Here is a 20,640-nt window from a genome sequence, read left to right as displayed (position 1 = left end):
AAAACTAGAGGTGTACCTTTTGCTGAAGACCCCTATACAATCACGCCTGGTACAGGACAGTGACCCCTGCAAGCAGATAGCCCCGCCTACCGCTCATCCTATATATAGGACCTAGCATGCCCGCCCATTTTATCCAGCGAACCACTATGGAAATAGATTACTGCCAGGAGTACAACTCACAAGTGTGTACCATGATCCGTAAACCCCCAAAAACAAGGCAAAAACATAATTGACTATTCACACACAAACACCTTTTGATTTGTATTTGGAAACAATTATTTGAATACATGCTAAACAAATTAGAAATATCGCTTAAGATTTGTGAATAAATGCTCCTACATTTGTAAACAAATGTCACAATGTGTGAATAAAAATGAAAGTAGTGACAAACATCTTTTAAAGTTAGGAATAAAAGCATTGCTTTGTGTAGGTATCCAATAATTTAAATACACACTTTAGCATTAGAACTGTTGAACCTGCATTTGCGGATCAGATTACCTTTGTGGATTTGTTATCATTTGTTTACAGAATTTTGGCACTAACATTCCACATGTTTATAGAGTAGCTGAACTACCTGCGATTTCCAAGGTCTCCCGGGCTAATTCCAAATAAGGACAAACTGTTCAGAGTGGGAGGGATTAAGCCCACAGGAGGGGAGGCATACAGGAGCGTGCGTGGCTACAGATGGAACTATGTGCCTGAGCTTAACGGAGCACAGTGATCTACAGTTGCCACACCGTAGCTAGAAACACGGTGTAGAGCTTGAGCACATTTATGTGAGCTGTACATAAAAGACACGACCAAACGCCGCTTACCGAGCGTGACGCATCTGTCGTCAAATGGGGGAGCCCCGGAGCAAGTGGGCGGAACACCATGTGGAGACGAGCACTCGTCATTGTCAGTCGAAACGGATCCAGATGGAGTGAGGACAACCAGAGCTGAATGTCTCACATGTGGATGAGGCCAAGCTGAACGACCACAATCAATGAAGCTGTTAGAACCAAGAGCCTCAGGCACGTACAGGACCCATGTAGCTGGGCCAAACACCTGCAGACCCCCTGACAAAGCCCTGGGGTGAAGGAAGCTCCAGGATTAGACCTAAAAAGGTCACTGTTTGGCTGGGAATGAGCAAGCCCTTGGCACGACTCATCTGGAAGCCTACGTCAAGCAGATGTGACAGCAGTACCGCTGTGCGTGCCTCAGACTCCACGCATACAACAAGCCAATCGTTGATATACATGAGAAATCAAATGCCTCTCCGAATGCCTTTCCCCAACAGACCCGCAAGTTGAAGTCTGCAGCCCTGTGACTCTGTGCACTGGATCCGGAGAAGGCCCGCTGAGGGTCTTTGGGCTGAGGACGCTGGTCTGGGTGGGGCCAGTCCTTGGCCTGGAATGGCTGGACTGCTGAAAGTGACCTGGGAATCTTGAAGGTGGGAGGAGGAGGTCTCATTGTCACGACCTGATTTGGGAAGGGCCTCTTTTCTGACCGAGGGCGGTCTCTGGGGGGGAGGACAGAGGTATAGACTTCCTTGTCCTTTTTCCTTGACTCGACTCTTGGTGGGCTTTGTGGTGGCTGGAGCCAATCAAGACCTTGGCTGAAAGAGGCTGCTTCCACAATGACTTGACGGCATCAAGGCATTTGTTGAGGATGGGCATATGCACACATGCGGAAGGGAGGTCGTCCTGCTAGGTCCCATCAAGCCTGGTCCTTTTGGGCAGCGGCAGGGCCCCAGGGAGCTCAAGGTTGAGCTTGGAGGAGACTCTGCGACAGCTTCCAGGAAGGACATGTCCACCTTAGAAGTCACCTCATCCTTCACCTCCCATGCCGCCCTAGTGGGCTTGGCAGAAGGGAGGGAAGCACCATCATCTCCACCCCTATCAGAGAACTCTGTGTTGGAGGCACAGCCGGATAGCTCGCTAGCCTAGCTGACGGCATCCTCATTATTCGACTCCTTGTAAGCCTTGTCTGAGCTGGGGCTTGATGCAGGATCAGCGACCACTTGAGGAATTATGGTCAACCTAGCAGGGGTTCAAACATTTAGAAGAATTGCAATCACAGAAGCTCACTGTCTACCATCTTGTGTTAGCCAGCTCAGTGAGTAGCAGAGTGACTTAACTGAGTGGCTTAACAAAGTCGTCCATTTTCTTCTTAGAAAGTCGAGCTGAACCAGAGGATTGAAGTAGAGACTTCCTTACGCCCCAGAAGAATCATTATAACAGGTAAGTTGTAGCCAGCTATGAAAACACACTACAGTACTCTTTGGACAATCAGCAAGTGAAGAGTGGAAAGGATGAAATGGGCGCACTTGCTAGGTCCTACCTATAGGATGAGCAGTAGGTGAGGCTATCTGCTTGCAAGTGTCACCGGCCTGTATCAGGCGTGATTCTATACTTCAGAGAATGATACACAAGAGTGCCTTTCCCATAGTAAGGAGCCAAACCGAGTCGACTGAGGGAAAACAATGACTTTTTAAATATCTATACTCTGGTATATGCCACATACAGTGTATAATTGGGCACACAGACAGAAGCATACAGAGGTCCGATTGGGACACTAGCTACACTGTTTTGAAAAATGCATTGGGTGGGGGTATAGACACAGTATGAGTAACCTCGTCCCCAGGCTATTGCGAACATCACATATAAGCCTGGAATAACAACGACTCCAACTTGGTTGAGTAACTTACTGAGTCAAGTATTTGTCATTATTTGATCTTAGCAAATCACACATCTGTGATGTGTGGCTCCGAATCAGAAAGGTGCAAGCAAGACTCAACGCTGGGGGAGGTGCTGCAGGAGATGACTGATGGGAGGTAAAGCCAATGCCAATGGTAAGAATTTTTACCTCATCATTTCATTGGGTAATGAAGGCCTTTGACGCGTTGGTCCACCAGACCTTCCGAGCATTGGACAGAAGTGTCTGGGAGGGAGATTATGAGAGAGACGTCAATCATTGATTGAAGGGCTGGTTGGTCTAATGATCTATTAGAGAACTATGTTTATGTCCCAGTGATTAACAGTAGTACTCTTGCTGTGCGCGCGTTTATGATAAATCAACATCATTAGAATGGATTAATGTCTCTTGATTAATCTCGTAGATCGATGTTTGGAGGGAAAATGAAATCGAAACACCAGCTGGGTTCAGTGGTCATAAATAACCACCAATGGGACAAACCTCAATTTGGAAGACGAAAGAGAGAGCCATCACGCCGCAATCCAATAACAAATACATTAAGATTCAATTCAGAATATTTCACCTCAAGCCTCGCAAAGAGGCCTCACTGCGAGATAGTATGCAATGTGTGGGAATATCTTACATACTGAATGTTACTCCAGTCTACGTAAGGCTAAAAGTACAGTACTTATTTGCTGACTTACTCCTCAATCATCCCCATTGGGACCTAAAGCCACAAGTCTAAAGGAAATGTAATGTTATATATCTCTATGAACCTGTCATTTTTCAGATTTAAAAAAAAACAACAAAGATATTCCGTCTCTGTGAGGAAGACTCCTGACGCCAGGGTTAAAGCCTCAGTGTCTGCTCTGCTGTGCCTCTTAAGTTTCACGAGGTCTGCTGGGGATGAGCTTGTGAAATAAAAAAACAACCTTGCTCTAGTGTGTCACACGGTATGAAAATGTAACAACTTTAACATAAAGCCAACCTCCTCCTGCGAGAGAATGAGAGTCAGACAAGAGACAGAGGGGGAGAGAGAGAGAGAGAGAGAGAGAGAGAGAGAGAGAGAGAGAGAGAGAAAGAGAGAAAGAGAGAGAGAGAAAGAGATGGAAAGAGAGATATAGAGTGCACGGATGAGATTAAGAAACAAAGGATGAAGGAATGGAATGGAGCTGCTATGATGATATGGGGGATATAGAGAGAAACAAAGACACATGCCCAGTCTGGAACAGCTCCTGAATAATCCCTAGCCTAAATCACTGAAGGCCCAAGTGGAGTTATTATGGTATTGCTTCCACCTATCCAATCCCTCTCAGATCGATAAAAGACCATCAAGAAGTGGCTAGCGGATAGAGGGCTGGTTTTAGAGATGGGCAACATCTCAAAAGTATTTCCTTGACTCCTTGCGTTCTCTACCCTTTTCAAAACTGAATGAAGGTCTGAGGTTCCTTCTTCTTGGACCTTCTCCTCCAATGCCTTTTGAGGAGGAGGCAATGATAGAGGACGCAAGGAGTCAAGGAAAAGCCTTTGCGATTCAGCCATGGACAGAGTTAGGGCAAATTCCTTTTCAATTCTGGAAGTGAAGTTAATTCCAATGAGGTAATTGAGGAAGGGCATTCATTTCAATGATTTTTCAATAAATGAAAACAGTCAAAGTATCTGAGTATACTGCATGGTCCAAAAGTCAGCAACTCAACTGCGTGAGTTCTTTACATTCTACTTTTACTTTAAAACGTATAATAATTGAACCCAACCCTGCTGGGTACAGTACGTAGGACACTGACCTTGCGATGTTCCTGGAGGTTGAGTGAAGACGAGCACTTCCTGTTGCAGATGGTGCACATGAGCTTCCGCCGGGCACTTCCTGGGCAACACAGACCATTGGACAAACAGAGTGAGCAAACCTGCTCTTTATACAGTTTATCTTTACAACAAAGACAGCCTATCACCACCATTGAGCTCCTTTAAAGTTTTACTGGACCCATTCATCCCCACTTCATTACAGGGACAGAACAGAGCCCTCCCACTCTCTGCGAGACCCTCGGCTCATTTATATGACAATCACATGACCCACATCTGTGGAGCCCCTTCACCACTTCCCTCTCACCCCCACACTCCTGATGCTGCCAGCCACACTGTTAAAACATCAAGGCAAACACAGATTTGATGGTTCATTCTTAGGAATTTTCATTGGACCTTTTTTTATCTTATTGTCTAAGTAACATAAAACGTGTTTCTAGTACTCTTGCTGTAGTTCTACTAGGCATGTCCGTGCAGTAATGGCTACAGTTGGTATCATGTGACTCCTGAGGAGGAGTCAGAGCGTGCAGAGCAGCAATTATATTGAGTTAGTAATTAGAGATGCGTCTAAACGGAGCAATGGAGAGCAGTTGGATGAATCAGAGTCAAGTGCTGCCACTGCTGCTTCTACACTGTGTAATAATGTAGACTTAAACTCTGCTCCTCTGTGTGTGTGTGGGTGTGTGTGTGTGTGTGTGTGTGTGTGTGCGTGTGTGTGTGTGAGATAGTGTGTGAGTGTCAGTGTATGTAAGTGTGTGTGAGTGTGTGTGTGTGTGTGTGTGTGTGTGTGTTTGTGTGTGTGTGAGAGAGTGTGAGTGTGTGTGCGCCATGTGTGTGCGTGCGTGTGTGCGTGTGTGCATGCATGCGTATGTGTGTGTGTGTGTACGTGTGTGTGATAGAGGCCAACCTGTATGAACATTCCCTTTGTGTTTCTTCAGAGCATCTTTGCTCTTGAACCTCTTCCCGCAGCTCTCTGCCTTACAGATGAACCTGGCATCTCCCCTGCACGCCTCCTTGTGCTGCTCGAAACTACACACACACACACACACACACACACACACACACACACACACACACACAGGAAACACACTTCAGTCAGACAGTAAACACAGCTCACGCCTCCTTGTGCTGCTCGAAACTACACACACACTGGAAACACAGCTCAGTCAGACAGGATACATAGTTCAGTCAGACAGGAAACACAGTTCAGTCAGACAGGAAACACAGCTCAGTCAGACAGGAAACACAGTTCAGTCAGACAGGAAACACAGTTCAGTCAGACAGGAAACACAGCTCAGTCACACAGGATCCCAAAAAAACTGAAAAATACGAGAGTGGGATTACCACACTCCAAAAAAATAACCTTAAAAAATGTAGTTATAATTAGTCCCAACCTAGTGTATCCTGCAGGTGTTTCTGGGTAGTGTAGCGTTACCTGGACTCTGAGTTGAAGGTGTTGTGACAGAGTGAACACTGATGCGCTCTGGAAGAGTCTCCTGTGGGTCCCAGGGTCTCAGCACAGTGCAGAACACTAGGAGATATGAATGGAGGAGTTAGTCAGAGTCACATACTGAACATACAGATAGAAACAAGTCGACATCTGAGGGAAAAAGAGGTAGGCTACTGCCTGTTCCAACAGGTGACAGAGGGTCCTTGTGGAGGTCGTTTATAATTGAGTTGTACTGCATTGGGTTTGGCATTGTGCAGTAGGCACAGCACGACTCAATCAAACTCCTTGTTTGTCATTGCTCATAGAATGATACGATATGACACACATTTGAATTAACCCCTTAGGTACAGCCCAATGGGCTTACTGTTTAGGTATATGCAGGTTAACAAAGAAAGACATAGCCATTAACTCATTTAATGTTGAGGGTGAATAAAGTCGCCCCAAATTGCCAACATTCTAGAGTGCCAAGGGTGACTTTATTCACCAAACATGCCTTAATGATGATGTTTTATTTTGTAGTATTGTAGTATTTTGTAAGTATTGTTGGTAGGTAAATGCCACATACAACACTATAAGGTGGTGCATAAAGCATTCTAGGTGGTCCTCTGTGGCTCAGTTGGTAGAGCATGGCGCTAACAACGCTTAGGTTGTGGGTTTGATTCCCGCTGGGACCATATATACTGAAATGTATGCACTCACTGCAATGTAAATCACTTTGGATGAAAGCGTCAGCTAAATGGCATATATATATAGATTAGATTAGATTCAACTTTATTGTCATTGTGCAGAGTACAAGTACAGAGACAACGAAATGCAGTTAGCATCTAACCAGAAGTGCAAAAAAAGCAGTGTGAACAATATATACAGGTAGTGCAGTATAAGCAGTATATGAGCAGTATAAATAGTGCAGTATAAGCAGTATATATATTAACAGTAACATTATAAGCAGAATAAATAGAATGCAGTATGAACAGTATAAGCAGTATATGAGCTGTATAAGTAGTGCAGTATAAGCAGTATATATGTATTAACAGTAACATTAAAGCAGAGTAAATAAGCAGAATAAATATGGGGATGCAGTATGAACAGTATAAACAGATATGTACAGTATGTACAGATATGTGCAGTGTATAACAGTAGCATTATAAGATTAGTGAGTATTGCGGAATTCTTTGGCAGTGAGTGAGTTAGCCAGGTACAGTAGATATGTGTGACTCTATGTGTACTATGTGTAGAGTACTCTATGTGTACTCTATGTGTACTCAGGTGAGTGCAGTGAGGATGGTATACACACTGGCGTTGCAGGGCCTGTTTAATGGGGAACTTCTTGCCACAGTTTCTGCATTTGAACTCCTTCTCCTCTGTGCTGGCCCGCTGGTGGAGGCTCTGGAGGTGGGCGGCCAGGATCTCCTCACTGGGGAAACTGCTTTCACACAGCAGGCAAGGATGGTCCTCCTTCTTAATGACCAGCTCTACAGGCACACACACACACACACACACACACACATTTATTACACACACTCGCACGTAGGCACGTGTGCACACACACATTACACACACTCGCACGTATGCACGCACGCAAACACAAACACAAACACACACACACACACATTTATTACACACACTCGCAAGTAGGCACGTGTGCACACACACATTACACACACTCGCACGTATGCACGCACGCAAACACAAACACAAACACACACACACACACACTCGTGCACACACACACTGTTGGACCCACAATAATAGTAAACCTGAAACTCTCTCACATACCCATTTCCACGAGATGCTTGGCCTCTTTGCTGTTCTCATCCTCGTCTTTGATGATCTCCTCTTCCTCCTCCTCTTCCTCCTCCTCCATGTCACTGTCCAGGTAGCCAATCAGCAGCTCTGTGTCTGTCTCAATGTCGTCCACAGCCAAGTAGAAGATGTTCTCTCCGTCCTGAAAGCCCAGAGACACGAGTCAACTTTCTAGCGAGTTAACTTTTTTCATTACACAGTCATAATAACTATACACACACACATACACACACACATACACACACACACACACACACACACACACACACACACACACACACACACACACACACACACACACACACACACACACACACACACACACACACACACACACATACACACACTCACAGACAGACAGACACACACACACACACACACACACACACACATTGAGGCAGGACAGGGGGTAGCTGAAGGTTGATCTCATTAAGCCTAGACAGTCGTCTGCTATGACTTGATTAAGGTCAAGGGTCAAGCACTTAAACCCTTAAATATGTCGTCATTAACTTCCAGGTCCTTTAAGGTCACGCTCTAAAGAAATCAAATCTTGATTTTCCTTTTGCTTAGGGATTAGAAATACACATAAATATTAATTTAACCACCATATATGTCACTGTTGATGGAACACAGAGCTTTAAACACGCATGAATGACCTTTGAACGACCGATCGGTTTTAGCACTTTGGCATTACTGACAAAACCACAGCCGGAGGGCCACAGGTCTTCTTCCCTTCTGTTTCTTCTCCTCCTTCTAGTGAAGAATGACTTTCTTTGAGAGTTGAAGCTTCCTAGGGCCTGCAGCAGTCAGTGTGTTTAAGTGCATTGCTTAAGGTCATGTACACATGTGTGTGTATGTTTGACCTTAGGCAATAGATGTGATTGTTATGTCATATATCTCTGTGAATTATATGAGACTGGTTACTGCGGTGAATGCTAACAATCTGCTTTTTTAAGACAAACAGCGGTAATCACCCATAGGGAGGGGGTCTTTATTCTGTTATGTTTAAATAGAGGGGATGCGGAAAGCTCGATAGAATAATTATGGAATACTTTGAGAGGGAGTTTCTTACTATTGGGACATCCACCATTCAACATTCATTAAACAGAAACACCGTAGGTGTAGCTTGAGGTTCATGTTTGGGGAAGCAATTTTTACGGGGGGGTCTGGGGGTCCTGCATCCAATCAATGTCCTGCAATTCTACACATTTTCACATGACAACAATAAATGTAGGGTCTGTTTACAATAATAATCCATGAAATAAAACAGGGCAAAATTAGGTCTATTGGAAACACATTTTAATCCAATAGGCCTACATTTGACATGACTATTTGTTCTGTTCCATTTTGGCCACCAGTCTCCATGGGCTGGGGTTTGGTGTAGAGGGAGGCTGTGCTCCTGCTGTAGAGATTTGATGAGAATCCGACTGGACTAACCAGGGGTTCGGTCTTGCTCGAATTTCTAAAAATGAATATGGAAACTATCAGTGCAGCCGCGTGGCAGAGATGGGCAGAAGCATCATGTGGGTATTGTACCATGGCCCAAGACCAACCCCCGAAAACAGAAAGGTTCCAATCCCGAAAGCCAAGGATAATAGCAGACACTCTCGCACCCCCTCTGCAATACCCCTGTATTATTGTCTGTAATTAGCTTAATTAATTTTAATTTAGAAATCTCCTCCTGGTCGTCTGCAAAGTCAAGTAGCCAAAATGCTGCACACCCTCGAGGCCCAGCAGTAAACCGTTCACCAGCGGATACTGTTTAAAACATAGGGAAGGCTCAAGAACGGAGAGAATTATAAAAGGAGGAGAAATGAGAACAATTGACTCCATGACGAATTGACTCCATCAGTGTCAGTCTTGCAGTTAAACTCCAGGCCAGCTGCCAGTCACCCTAACTGTGTGAACTTTGGTGAGCACATAGTTTTGGAAAATCCGACACTTACAAATGACGTTGGTAAAGGAGTCGAATGTGATTGTTGCGATAATAATGCCTCTGCTTAGTGTAAGAATAAATTACTGACTTTGATTATAATCACAGGAGTAATTATATCATTTTATTTTTTATTTCAATTTACTTTTTGCCTATAGGATGCCACGGCCATGAAAAACACCTTCAAATCTTGATCAGCACACGGCGAAACCTGACAAGCTGTCTGCACAGGCAGACAAAACAAAACAATCCACATCTACTATTCCTGTGTGGCTCAGTTGGTAGAGCATAGTGCTAGCAATGCTAAGGTTGTGGATTAGCTTCCTGCTGAGACCATAAATGTATGCATTCACTGTACTGTAATTTGCTTTGGGTAAAAGCTAGCTCTGCTAAATGGCTCTATATACAGTATAGCCACTATATACACATATTTAATCTTCTCTCTCTCTCTCTCTCTGATATGTGTTCAGATAGACAGCTCTATCTCTCTCTCTCTCAGAGATAAGTCGGAGGGTGTTAGTATCTCCAGTGAACAGGGCTGTACCTGGATGGCTGCCAAGTTTTTCTGCTCTTGCGATGGCGCCTGATGGACAAAGCGCAGCCAGTTGGCATAGCGAGGGTTACTGGCATCCAAAACATAGAGGACATCTCCTTTGTTACCTCGGACCTGCGACAAAGAACAAATAAGCATGATCATCAATAACATAAGAGTACTTTGATTGATAATGAAATATAAATGACTATATTACTAGAATCTCAATCTCAGATAATACCTGAATTGAAACATATGTGGAATTCTTATGGCATCAGATAATCAGGTACAGTCATTCTTAACTGCACTGGGAATAAACACTGAAGTATAATTAAACCATTCCCTTATCTCAAAACAATTAAAAACACCATGGGGATAAAACATAATTGTACATTCAATAACAGAAGCACAAGATTAGTGTTTAGTATGCCAAACCAATCAGCATTACTAAGACAAGATCCTGCAAGAACAGTGCAGTAGTTGCCTCACACTAACTGTTGCCATTCAGCATCACTAAAGGAACCAATAAAGCCTTTGGATCTTAGGTAGAGCCACAGAACGTGAACTGGAGAGAGTGCTTTTGTATCGTTTTAATAATATACTCAAATATTATTGAAATAAATATGAATAAATATGAATGAAATATCATGATACTATAAAGCAAGAGTACAAGGAATATGTTACCAGTTGTTTACTGTATATCTTGTGCTTCAAGACATGGGGGGGGGGGGGGGTTGATGCTGTGATAATGCAGTGTTAAAGAGGTGAGGTGAGATGAGGTCGTGGATAATCACCTCCCACATCAGTCGGGTATCCGTGCTCTCATCCAGCTCACTAGGCAGCTTCTTCTCTCCCGCGAAAGGGCCAAACTTTTCCCCCTAGAACAAAACACACACTGTCAAAATATGAAGTATAATAACTTGTATATAAAGGAATCATTTATATACATGTGTGTGTGTGTGTGTGTGTGTGTGTGTGTGTGTGTGTGTGTGTGTGTGTGTATATATATATATATATATATATATATATATATATATAGTATGTACATTGTGTGGTGCAATAGATGGATGGATGCCAACTAAGAATAGATTGATAGTCTTGTACATGAACCCCTCTATGACACTAGTGACTTGTCTAAAAACCTTCAAGGGGGTGTGGCCAATATGTGTACTCCATGAATGAAGTAACAGAAGTGTTTTTTAATAGTTTCAGCCATTTAGTAGCATAACTGATGTGTCTTCTAATGAAGGCTAGGCGTAGTTAAGGCTAAGTTAACTGACAGCATTGTGAGACACTTCAACGAGAACGTGTTAAGTGCAACGTTATAGGCAATGAATGCGTGTCAGAAAAGTATACATCCTAGATCACGGTGTTTTAATACTTTGTGACATGCGTTCATGTAACAAATGAGCATACAGTCTATGTTGTTGAAGTGGGTAGATTGTAGTGGAGAGAGGGAGAGAGAGAGAGAGAAGACATCTCAGTTACAGTAGTGTAGCTACGTGGCACTTCACGTCAGACCAGCCTTCGTACGGTTTGAGACTTTTGAGAGCGCCTTGATTTGCAAAACACACATATGCGAACATCAAACTGTCTACTTCCATTTTTCAAGCGAATGACTTTGGCACGTCGCTATGTTTTTTTTCATGCCCAAAACAAGAGATAGTTGTCCTGTCCCTAAAGAACAAACCTTTTTCACTCGCCTCGCCGTGTACAGTCCGATCCCATCCTGGACCTTAGAGGATTTCAAAGAAAATCTGTCTGGTACATACATACCCAACATTGTCATGACTCAGAACGACTTCCTATATGGATCTTTAGAACATGTCAGCAGGATTAAGAATAAGTGATCGGTTTTAGCGCATATAGAAATATAGAGTTTGCAGCTGGCTGTTTCTCCCAAATGCGGTCCAGGTTAAACTTCCATGTTGCTGTCGCTGCAGGAATGCAATGCAGCGCTGTGATTGGTGGAAAGTTTGTTACCAGAGGCTACTTAGTTTAAAGGATGCTCCTGTACTGTGCTTGTCCCTCTGGTTCAAGAAACACCTATGAGTTTAAAATGCCAAATAGATCAAATCATCCATGCTAATTGTTTCACTTCCTCTGTGTTCCTAATCTGTTTTTTTCGAACAGCATCTGTTATTCCGTTTTGGATGACAGATCATAACTATCTCTAAGATATAAACAGTGCTGTCATCATGATAGTACAACAGATGTTGTGAACAGTTAGGACCACTGATGTCAGCTTATGACACCTGATTCTATGCTGTCATGACAAAGTTGTGTGTGGCAGCTAATGTTTGTGGCCTACCCAGTAAACCAGCTTGAGCATTATTGTCAATACTATATAATGATGATATAGTGTTATCAAGACGTGTGTACGCTCCCAGAACTGATACCTGGGCTTTAGCTCAGCTAGGTAATGTGGTCTTGAGTCACATGGGTTAGGTATCCTGTTTGATAGCCAGTTGGCAGTGTAACAATGCCATGGCTGTGTTGCAGTGGTGATGACAGTGTTATGTAGCCCTTATGACAGAGGGGTAAAGTACAGTTTTACTTGTGGTGGGTGTACAGTATCACTTACTCCTCTAGGCCCAACACTGTGCCAAAATCAGCACTTGGTTTCCACTCAACTCTTGCAAAGATCTTACGGTACTCTGATCCAATTTATGTCCCTATGTTCTCTTTTTTTTCTATATGTGAGTGTGTGTGTGTGTGTGTGTGTGTGTGTGTGTGTGGTTTGTTGGATTTATACAAATAAGATATTCATTGTTCTGGTGACTATGCTATCTCTCTTTATATGCTTCCAAATCTGGCAATTTAATCAGAGCAAATGAGATAGTTGACTAGAGGGGGTATACTTTTCTGGGTTTTGAAACCATCTGTGCAGGCGGACATCACGCTGTCTAAATGCATACACAAATACATTAGGCTTTGGTTCAAACCCCAACTCAGACCATTAGTGCAAGGGAAACTAAACACCCACCTTGATTTGTTGACTTTCACACTGCACGAGAGAGATTAGGGTAATCAAGTATGCTGTGTGTGTGTGCGTGTGTGTGTGTGTGTGTGTGTGTGTGTGTGTGTGTGTGTGTGTGTGTGTTTGTGTGTCTGTGTGTGCGTGTGCGTGTGTGTGTCTGTGTGTGTTTGTGTGTATATGTCTGTGTGTGTGTGTGTGTGAAGATCTCTTTTCTCTCTAATCAGATTTGTGTCAGCGCTGTTTGTTTATCCTAATGACTTTCTGCTGCATTATGGCTGCACATTGGAGCTCATCACGATTGGTTCACATGATCAGTATTGGGTGACTAGGTTACCACAGAGACTTGAGTCATGATGTTCTTGTTTACTTGAGAGTCAATGAACTGGTATAAATGGTGCTCTGTTTCCTTGACAGTGGATGAGTTTCCATCAGTAGGAACGGTTTAATACTTATCTGGGCTCCACTGTCCAAATCCTCGTAAAGCTTTTGATTCATATCCTTTCCATGTGACAATCAAAGCGTCAAATGTACTATCAATACCTAGTATGGTGGGGTTTTCCGCTCGTATTATGAAAAGGAAGGACACAAATCTTTTCAAAAGATTACTCAGTTTAAAATGGGCGTTTCTACCATGGCTGAGATTGCTTTTTACTTTATTACTTTAGGAAAGGTTTAGCGTTACAGCAGATTTTGCGGCCATATCGGGTAAGTGAGTGATCGATATTATGTATTATACACGTATAGCAGTGGAGGTAGACATCGGAGGATGCGCTCATTGTAATGCATGGCTCATCCTCCGATTTCTGCCTCCATTAGCCTCCCCTGATGCAGGCTATAGCTACATTTTGAGCCCAAAGAGGGAGGTTTAAACAATACAGATGTACAGTATTCGCGTAGCATTTTTTTCAACCTGATCCTACACTAAAATGGCGTTGTCAATGGTGATTATCTGTTGAAAAGTCCAGGACTAGGCTTAATTGTAATGACTGTAGACCAAGGCAGGGGATTCAATCGCACGACTTGGGACAAAAGCTTAATCCAAAAGAATAATCCTTTAATTCCAGAAAAAGGGTTCGGTACATAGGTAGACAATTCGTAGAGAGGCAGATATACAGGCCAGGGGCGATGAGGCACCGGACGCACACAGGACAGGTAGCCACATACTCTCCAACCTCTCTTTCCAAGGATTTCCACCAGAACCGTTGCCTGATCACAAAGAGCGTCCTCCGTATACCAGGGTGACAAGAGATGAGGGAGGTGTGGGCCCAATGGATCACCTGAGAGCAATGGGAGACATGGACAAATAACCGGTTCGGAAGACAGCCGTCCGGTACAGGGACATCAACACTCGCCTGTCTGACCTCTTCCTCAATGCCCCATGTAACAGCCCCCACCACACAGGAAGAGGGCAGAATGTTGTTGGGAGTCCTTGGGGCAGAGTCAGGGTCAAACAGGCGAGACAGGGCATCAGGCTTAGTGTTCTTGGAAACGGGCCTTTAGGACAGACAGAACACAAACTTATTGAAAAACAGGGCCCACCTGGCTTGCCTGGAGTTGAGCGGTCCGGATATACTCCAGGTTCTTATGGTCGGTCCAAACCAGAAAAGGATGCTCCGCTCCCTCCATCCAGTGGCGCCACTCCTCCAACGCTGCCTTGACGGCCAACAGCTCCCTGTTCCCCACGTCATAATTCCTCTTGGCAGGAGAGAGTTTCCGGGAGAGGAAGGCGCAGGGATGAAGTTTGTTATCCACTTCTACAACGAACTGCTGCCGGAGATCCGGGAGAGTGAGAATGGGTGTTGAGGTGAAGCTCTCCCTCAACCCCCGGAACGCCTGGTCCGCCTGGGGAGACCACTTGAATCTAATAGATGAGGAGGTGAGAGCATGCCATTTTTCGGCAATAGTCCTAAAATTTCTAATAAATCATCTATAGAAATTAGCAAAAACTAAAAGCCGCTGTACCAACTTGCGACTAGTAGGCAGGGGCCACTCAGCAACCACACTAACCTTGGCGGGATCCTCCGAATGTTGTCTTTAGAGATGATAAAACCCAGGAAAGAAACAGTAGAGGCATGGAATTCACACTGTTCAGCTTTTACAAAAAGCTGGTTGTCCAGGAGACACTGGAGAACTTGGAGAACAAACGGCATAACCAGGTACTCATAGTGACCACTAGGAGTATTGAATGCCGTCTTCCATTCGTCCCCCTCCCTTATCCTAACCAAATGATAGTCATTACGGAGGTCCAGCTTAGTGAAAATCTTAGCCCCTATCGATAGTTCAAAAGCAGATGAGATAAGAGGGAGGGGGCACCTGTTCTTTATGGTGATCTCAATAAGGCCTTGATAGTCAATGCAGGGACGAAGCGTCTTATTCTTTTTGCCCACAAAGAAAAACCCTGCCCCAGCAGGAGAAGAGGAAGGGCGAATGATACCAGCAGCTAGGGAAGAGTCAATATATTCCTTGATAGCATCCCTCTCTGGTGATAAGGAATAAAGATGCCCTCTGGGAGGAGATGATCCTGGGAGCAAGTCAATGGTGCAGTCGTAGGACCGGTGAGGAGGCAGAGAGGTGGCAAGGGTCTTGTTGAATATCTCTTTGAGGTCGAGATAACGGGGGAACACTAGAGAGATCCGGAAAGTCGGAATCCAATGAAACCAGGAGGCGTGGGGAGATAGGAGAACTAGGAAGTCCTGGAGGCTCTGGAGGCACCGGAGATACAGAGACCAGTGGTTGAGGAGACACCAAAGCAGCTACAGGCGGAAGGCAGGAGAGTATCCCTCGCCCCAACCTGTAACCTCTCCAGTGGACCAGTTTATGTGGGGGTTATGCTTAAAGACCCAAGGATAACCCAGGATGAGAGGATGTAAAGGGGAATTGAAAAGATGGAAGCTAATAATTAGGTGAATGGGTTGAGTACGGTGAATGACTCTGCAGAACAGGCGACCATCTAAAGCATTGGCTTAAAATGGATGGGACAGGCGAACAACGTTCCCAACAAAGTCTTTTGGCTAACCTCCAACCCATAAAACTCCCATCAGCTCCGGAGTCCACAAGTACAGGGTGATTGAGAGTCTGGGATGGAGTAATTAGCCATGCAGGAGTGAGAATTCGAGAGCGACCAGTGGAAGAAATGGTTTGGCTCACCAGCGCCCTCTTCTTCACTGATGAGCATGGTCTTACAGGAGACACAGACATGAAATGACCCATCTGAGCACAGTAGACGCACCTGCCCTCCCGTATTCGACGTTGTCGCTCCTCAGGAGAAAGCCTGGCCATCCCAAGCTGAAGGACTCCTCCAATGCAGCAGGGGGTGTAGATGAGTTGGCCGCCGGCAGGATCCATTGAGGAAGACGCCACGACAAAGAGCGATCAACCGTGGACTGGCCCCTCAGGACGGGCAGAGGGACCGCAGCCCTGGATCTCTACCTCTTTCTCTCCTGGAGACGACTGTCGATTCTTATGGCCAGAGAAAAAAGAGAATCCAGGTCGGACGGCAGCTCGAGAGGAGAACTGGTTCTTGATAGAGTCAGAAAGCCCTTGGAGAAATGCGTCAAACTGTGTGGATGAATTCCAGCCACTGTCAGCTGCCAGTGTGCGGAACTCGATAACATAGTCAGAAACCTGCCTTGGGCCCTGACGCAGGCCCATGAGCACCCTTGCTGCCTCTCGACCTGGGGTTGTATGATTGAAAATTTTGTGTAGAGATTTAGTGAAAATCTCCAGGGAATGGCAGACTGACAAATCCCTTGCCCACTCAGTCATGGCCCAGGCCTCCGCTTTGCTGGTGAGGTGGATGATGATGTGCGCCACATTGGCTCGTTCCGTCTGAAATGATGCCGCCTGTTGCTCGAAATGTAATCCACACTGGACCAGTGTGGATTACATCTCTCCTGGGTCTAAAGCGCAGCACGCAGCACGCACTGAGTCAGAGTCGGCTTAGTCCATTGTTGGCCAGTTTGTACTGTAATGACTGTAGACCAAGGCAGAGGACTCAATCACACGACTCGGGACAAAAGCTTAATCCCAAAAAAAAATCCTTTAATTCCAGAAAATTAGTTCGGTACACAGGTAGACAATTTGTAGAGAGGCAGATATCCAAAAAGGGGTAGGCACGGCAGGGTATGGTACACAGGTAGTCAGTCAAACAGGAGGTGGATAATCCAACAGGAAAAAGGCAGAAGGCAAACTCAGAGATCAAAAACCAGGAAGACAAGAAATCACTTTGAAAATCGCTGGGACGTTTTGACACTAAGGCACAAAAATGAGCTGGCAACGAGACAGGGGAGACACACAGACTAAATACACAAGGAATGATGATGAGGAACAGGTGAATCCAATCAGGGCGGGATAGACGATTACACAGGGGCAGGTAGTGAAGTGTCTGGAACGAGAGATAAGGTGAGAGACACAAAAATAAACAGGGAACAATAAATGAACAACATGAAACACAGACAAACAAACTAACGAACAAGACAAGACGTAACATTAATCTGTGTCAGAGAAAACGGCCCTAAGAAAGGTAGGTGTAGACAAAGTGCCACTGGGAAGTCCAGATTAACCTATTAGATGATGAGAGTGACCGCTGCACTGAGAGGTTCCTTTGTGTGCCCACTTTCCCCCTCCCCCCCCCCCCCCCATCCAGCCCCCTCTGACCTCCCTGTCAGCAGCTCCATCTGTGGAGTCAGGACTGAGACGATTAGGGGCCACGACCCCTTTCTACCCAACGCCTTCTCGAGACTCCCTATCCCATTAACTTTCACTCAGCTTTCACCAGTACCCCTAGGTGATCTAGACCAACTCTGATCTTCAGCCTCTGACCACACACACACACACACACATCATGATGATTCAACAGAACTCTCCGGGGTTTTCATTTAATCGACTGTAAGTGTACTACAAAAAGTGTAATTTACCTGGATTCGAAACCAGATTGTATTCAGTTCCCATCAGCATCGGGCTCATATCAGAACTTTACTAAATAAGAAAGAGACCCGAGGATCTCCACCACAACAGGACCGAGGACTTAGAACCCAAGAGTACTGAGCCATGGAACATTGGATGTAGCCGCTCACTCCGCTGTACTGCCAATGGAGTCTCGGGAGGGCCAAAAAGTACAGAAACCACATTTAGGACATGGCAGAGCAGTGCACTGAAATAAATACTTTCAGAGTTTCTTTTTTTTGTTTTAAATAAATATTTTCACTGCAGAGAAACCTCAGTCTGGCAAACATACAAATGGTTCCATACAGGATTTTTTCCAAATGTATCTGTGCATTTTTCTGAAATATCCCCAAACTTGATACTGTATGTTTAGGGGGGCCAGACCACCTTTTGTTTCATGTTTCACCAACCCTCACAGTCACCACCCCAGCCCCCACCCCAGCCCCCTATTTCAAGGCTGTCGTCAAATAGCCAGCAAACCATTTCCTGCAGTTCCGAGGTCACTGGATAAATGATGTTTTCGTTTGACAACCCCTTGGTAACGAACGCCCTTATAGGAGGCTCCTTGGAGGGAGTCTTTTGAGATTACAGTACTGATGATGCGTGAGAAATTACAGGCACTTAGGAACGATTTTATGAGCACAAGAGAACTAACGGACCACCCCTACGATAGTCCGTGCAAGAGAACAAGCATTGGTAATAGACATACACAAACACACACTGCCTCTCATATTCATGTATTACACACACACACACACACACACACACACACACACACACACACATACTTGAGAATCAAATTTACACTCACTTATGCACATCGTACACATGACATACGTTAGTTGTTGTACCATACATACCCTTATGGACAATAACTCAATAACAAAATAAATGTCCCACTGAATTCAGTTTAGTTCAACTGATCCACTACAGTCATATTGCTTGACTCCTTCAGTTTGGTTTTTGGGGTTCTTGGGTTGGGGTTTACAGATGGAGGCCAGATGAAGTCTGGGGGTCACTCACTCTGGGAAAAGAGGAGTGTAAGAGGGGCTCAGGAGGCCTGACACTGAAACCCGTCCACCGTGACTATCCTGTGTGAATGGGCATTAAACCATCATTTATTTTTCTATTTGAGAGTGCTGGCTGTATTATTGACTTATTGGATCAAACTTGGGCTATACAACACCCAAAGACACTTTAATCAAAACTGAACTTTATTGAGAGTGGAGCACGTCTTTTCCTGATTTTTGGGGATGGGTTTCCGCCTGGCCTGGGAGCTAGGCAGAGCCCCAACCCTGATCTATCCCCTGAGCCACAAAAGTGGAATCATCTTCATCATCATTTACCCTTCTATTGCTCTGCCAGGGCTCTTTGCCTGTGTGTGTGTATGTGTGTGTGTGTGTGTGTGTGTGTTTGGTGTGTGTGTATGTGTGTGTGTGTGTGTGTGTGCGTGCGTGTATGTGTGCGTGCATGCGTGTATGTGTGCGTGCGTGCGCAGGTGCGTGTGTGTGTTTGTGTGCGTGTGCATGTGCATGTGCATGTGTATGCGTGCGTGTCATGTTTGCATGTGTGTTCGATCTGTAACACTCTGGCTTTTTGGAAAAGTAGATGAAGTTGGCCCCAGAGTGGAGCTGGGACATTTGACTCCACCCATACTCAGATCCATATCTTGTTTTCCCATATAGGCCTGAATATTCCCCACTAGTCTTTTGATAGTCATCAAAGAGTCTACGGTTTCACTGCTTTTTCTGCCAAGGGAATTATCATCTTTGAGAAGCTCTCTGTGCCTTCTGTAGTCTGGAATCACATGAGAGTGTCATAAACAGAGTCTGTGTGTTACTGTGTGTGTGTGTGTGTGTGTGTGTGTGTGTGTGTGTGTGTGTGTGTGTGTGTGTGTGTGTGTGCTGAGTGTATGTTGGTGTATGTCCTTCTGTCTTTTGTGTGTCTGGATGCATGCCTGCCACTCACGCCACGATTTCTTCTTCACAATCTCTCTCCAAAAGTGTCACTGAGCTCTGAGTTCAGTTGCAAGATGCATTGTACATGGACACACACACATACACACGCATACACACACACACACACATGCACACACGCACGCATGCACACATACACACACACACACACATACAAACACGCACGCATGCACGTACGCACGCACGTAGGGACGCACACATGCACACACGCACACACGCACGCATGCACACATACACACACACACACACACACACACTAACAATTGAAACTTCCATAAATAACAATAGTAAACCTCATTGTCTTGATGACGAAATGTTTACTTAATTCCAAAGTCTGTATTTGTTGCATATGTTTCTACCATCAACAGTGGTTGTTTCATTGGACCTGGATACAGACCCACGCTAGCCTAACTTCCGACACCAGTGTAGTGAATTCGAGGGCCAGGCAAGTCATGCCATAGACCTGGCCAGGGATCAAAGTCAGGTCTCCTGCACACAAGTCTGGCCATTCTAGCGCTCCTCACAGGGTCATAGACGTCTGTCTTC

The 20,640-nt window shown here is 44.9% G+C and overlaps 1 protein-coding gene across 1 annotated transcript in view; it reads right to left on the bottom strand.

Annotated features, from left to right (window-relative positions):
• prdm5 (PR domain containing 5) overlaps nt 1-11,983 on the bottom strand; it is a gene marked incomplete at both ends in the record, with an annotated part of 40,433 nt that extends 28,450 nt beyond the window's left edge. Inside the window, 8 exons of the mRNA XM_083672390.1 lie at nt 4,461-4,540; nt 5,384-5,505; nt 5,912-6,007; nt 7,221-7,398; nt 7,703-7,871; nt 10,207-10,329; nt 10,989-11,072; nt 11,885-11,983. Coding sequence (XP_083528516.1) covers nt 4,461-4,540; nt 5,384-5,505; nt 5,912-6,007; nt 7,221-7,398; nt 7,703-7,871; nt 10,207-10,329; nt 10,989-11,072; nt 11,885-11,983 — 951 coding nt within the window. The remainder of the gene's footprint in view (nt 1-4,460; nt 4,541-5,383; nt 5,506-5,911; nt 6,008-7,220; nt 7,399-7,702; nt 7,872-10,206; nt 10,330-10,988; nt 11,073-11,884) is intronic.
• Nucleotides 11,984-20,640: the final 8,657 nt, after the last annotated feature.

Source organism: Argentina silus (assembly GCF_951799395.1).
Source record: "Argentina silus genome assembly, chromosome: 6".
Taxonomy (NCBI): Eukaryota; Metazoa; Chordata; class Actinopteri; order Argentiniformes; family Argentinidae; genus Argentina; species Argentina silus.
The sequence above is the reverse complement of the archived record's forward strand: the minus strand, read 5'-3'. Positions and strand labels throughout refer to the sequence as shown.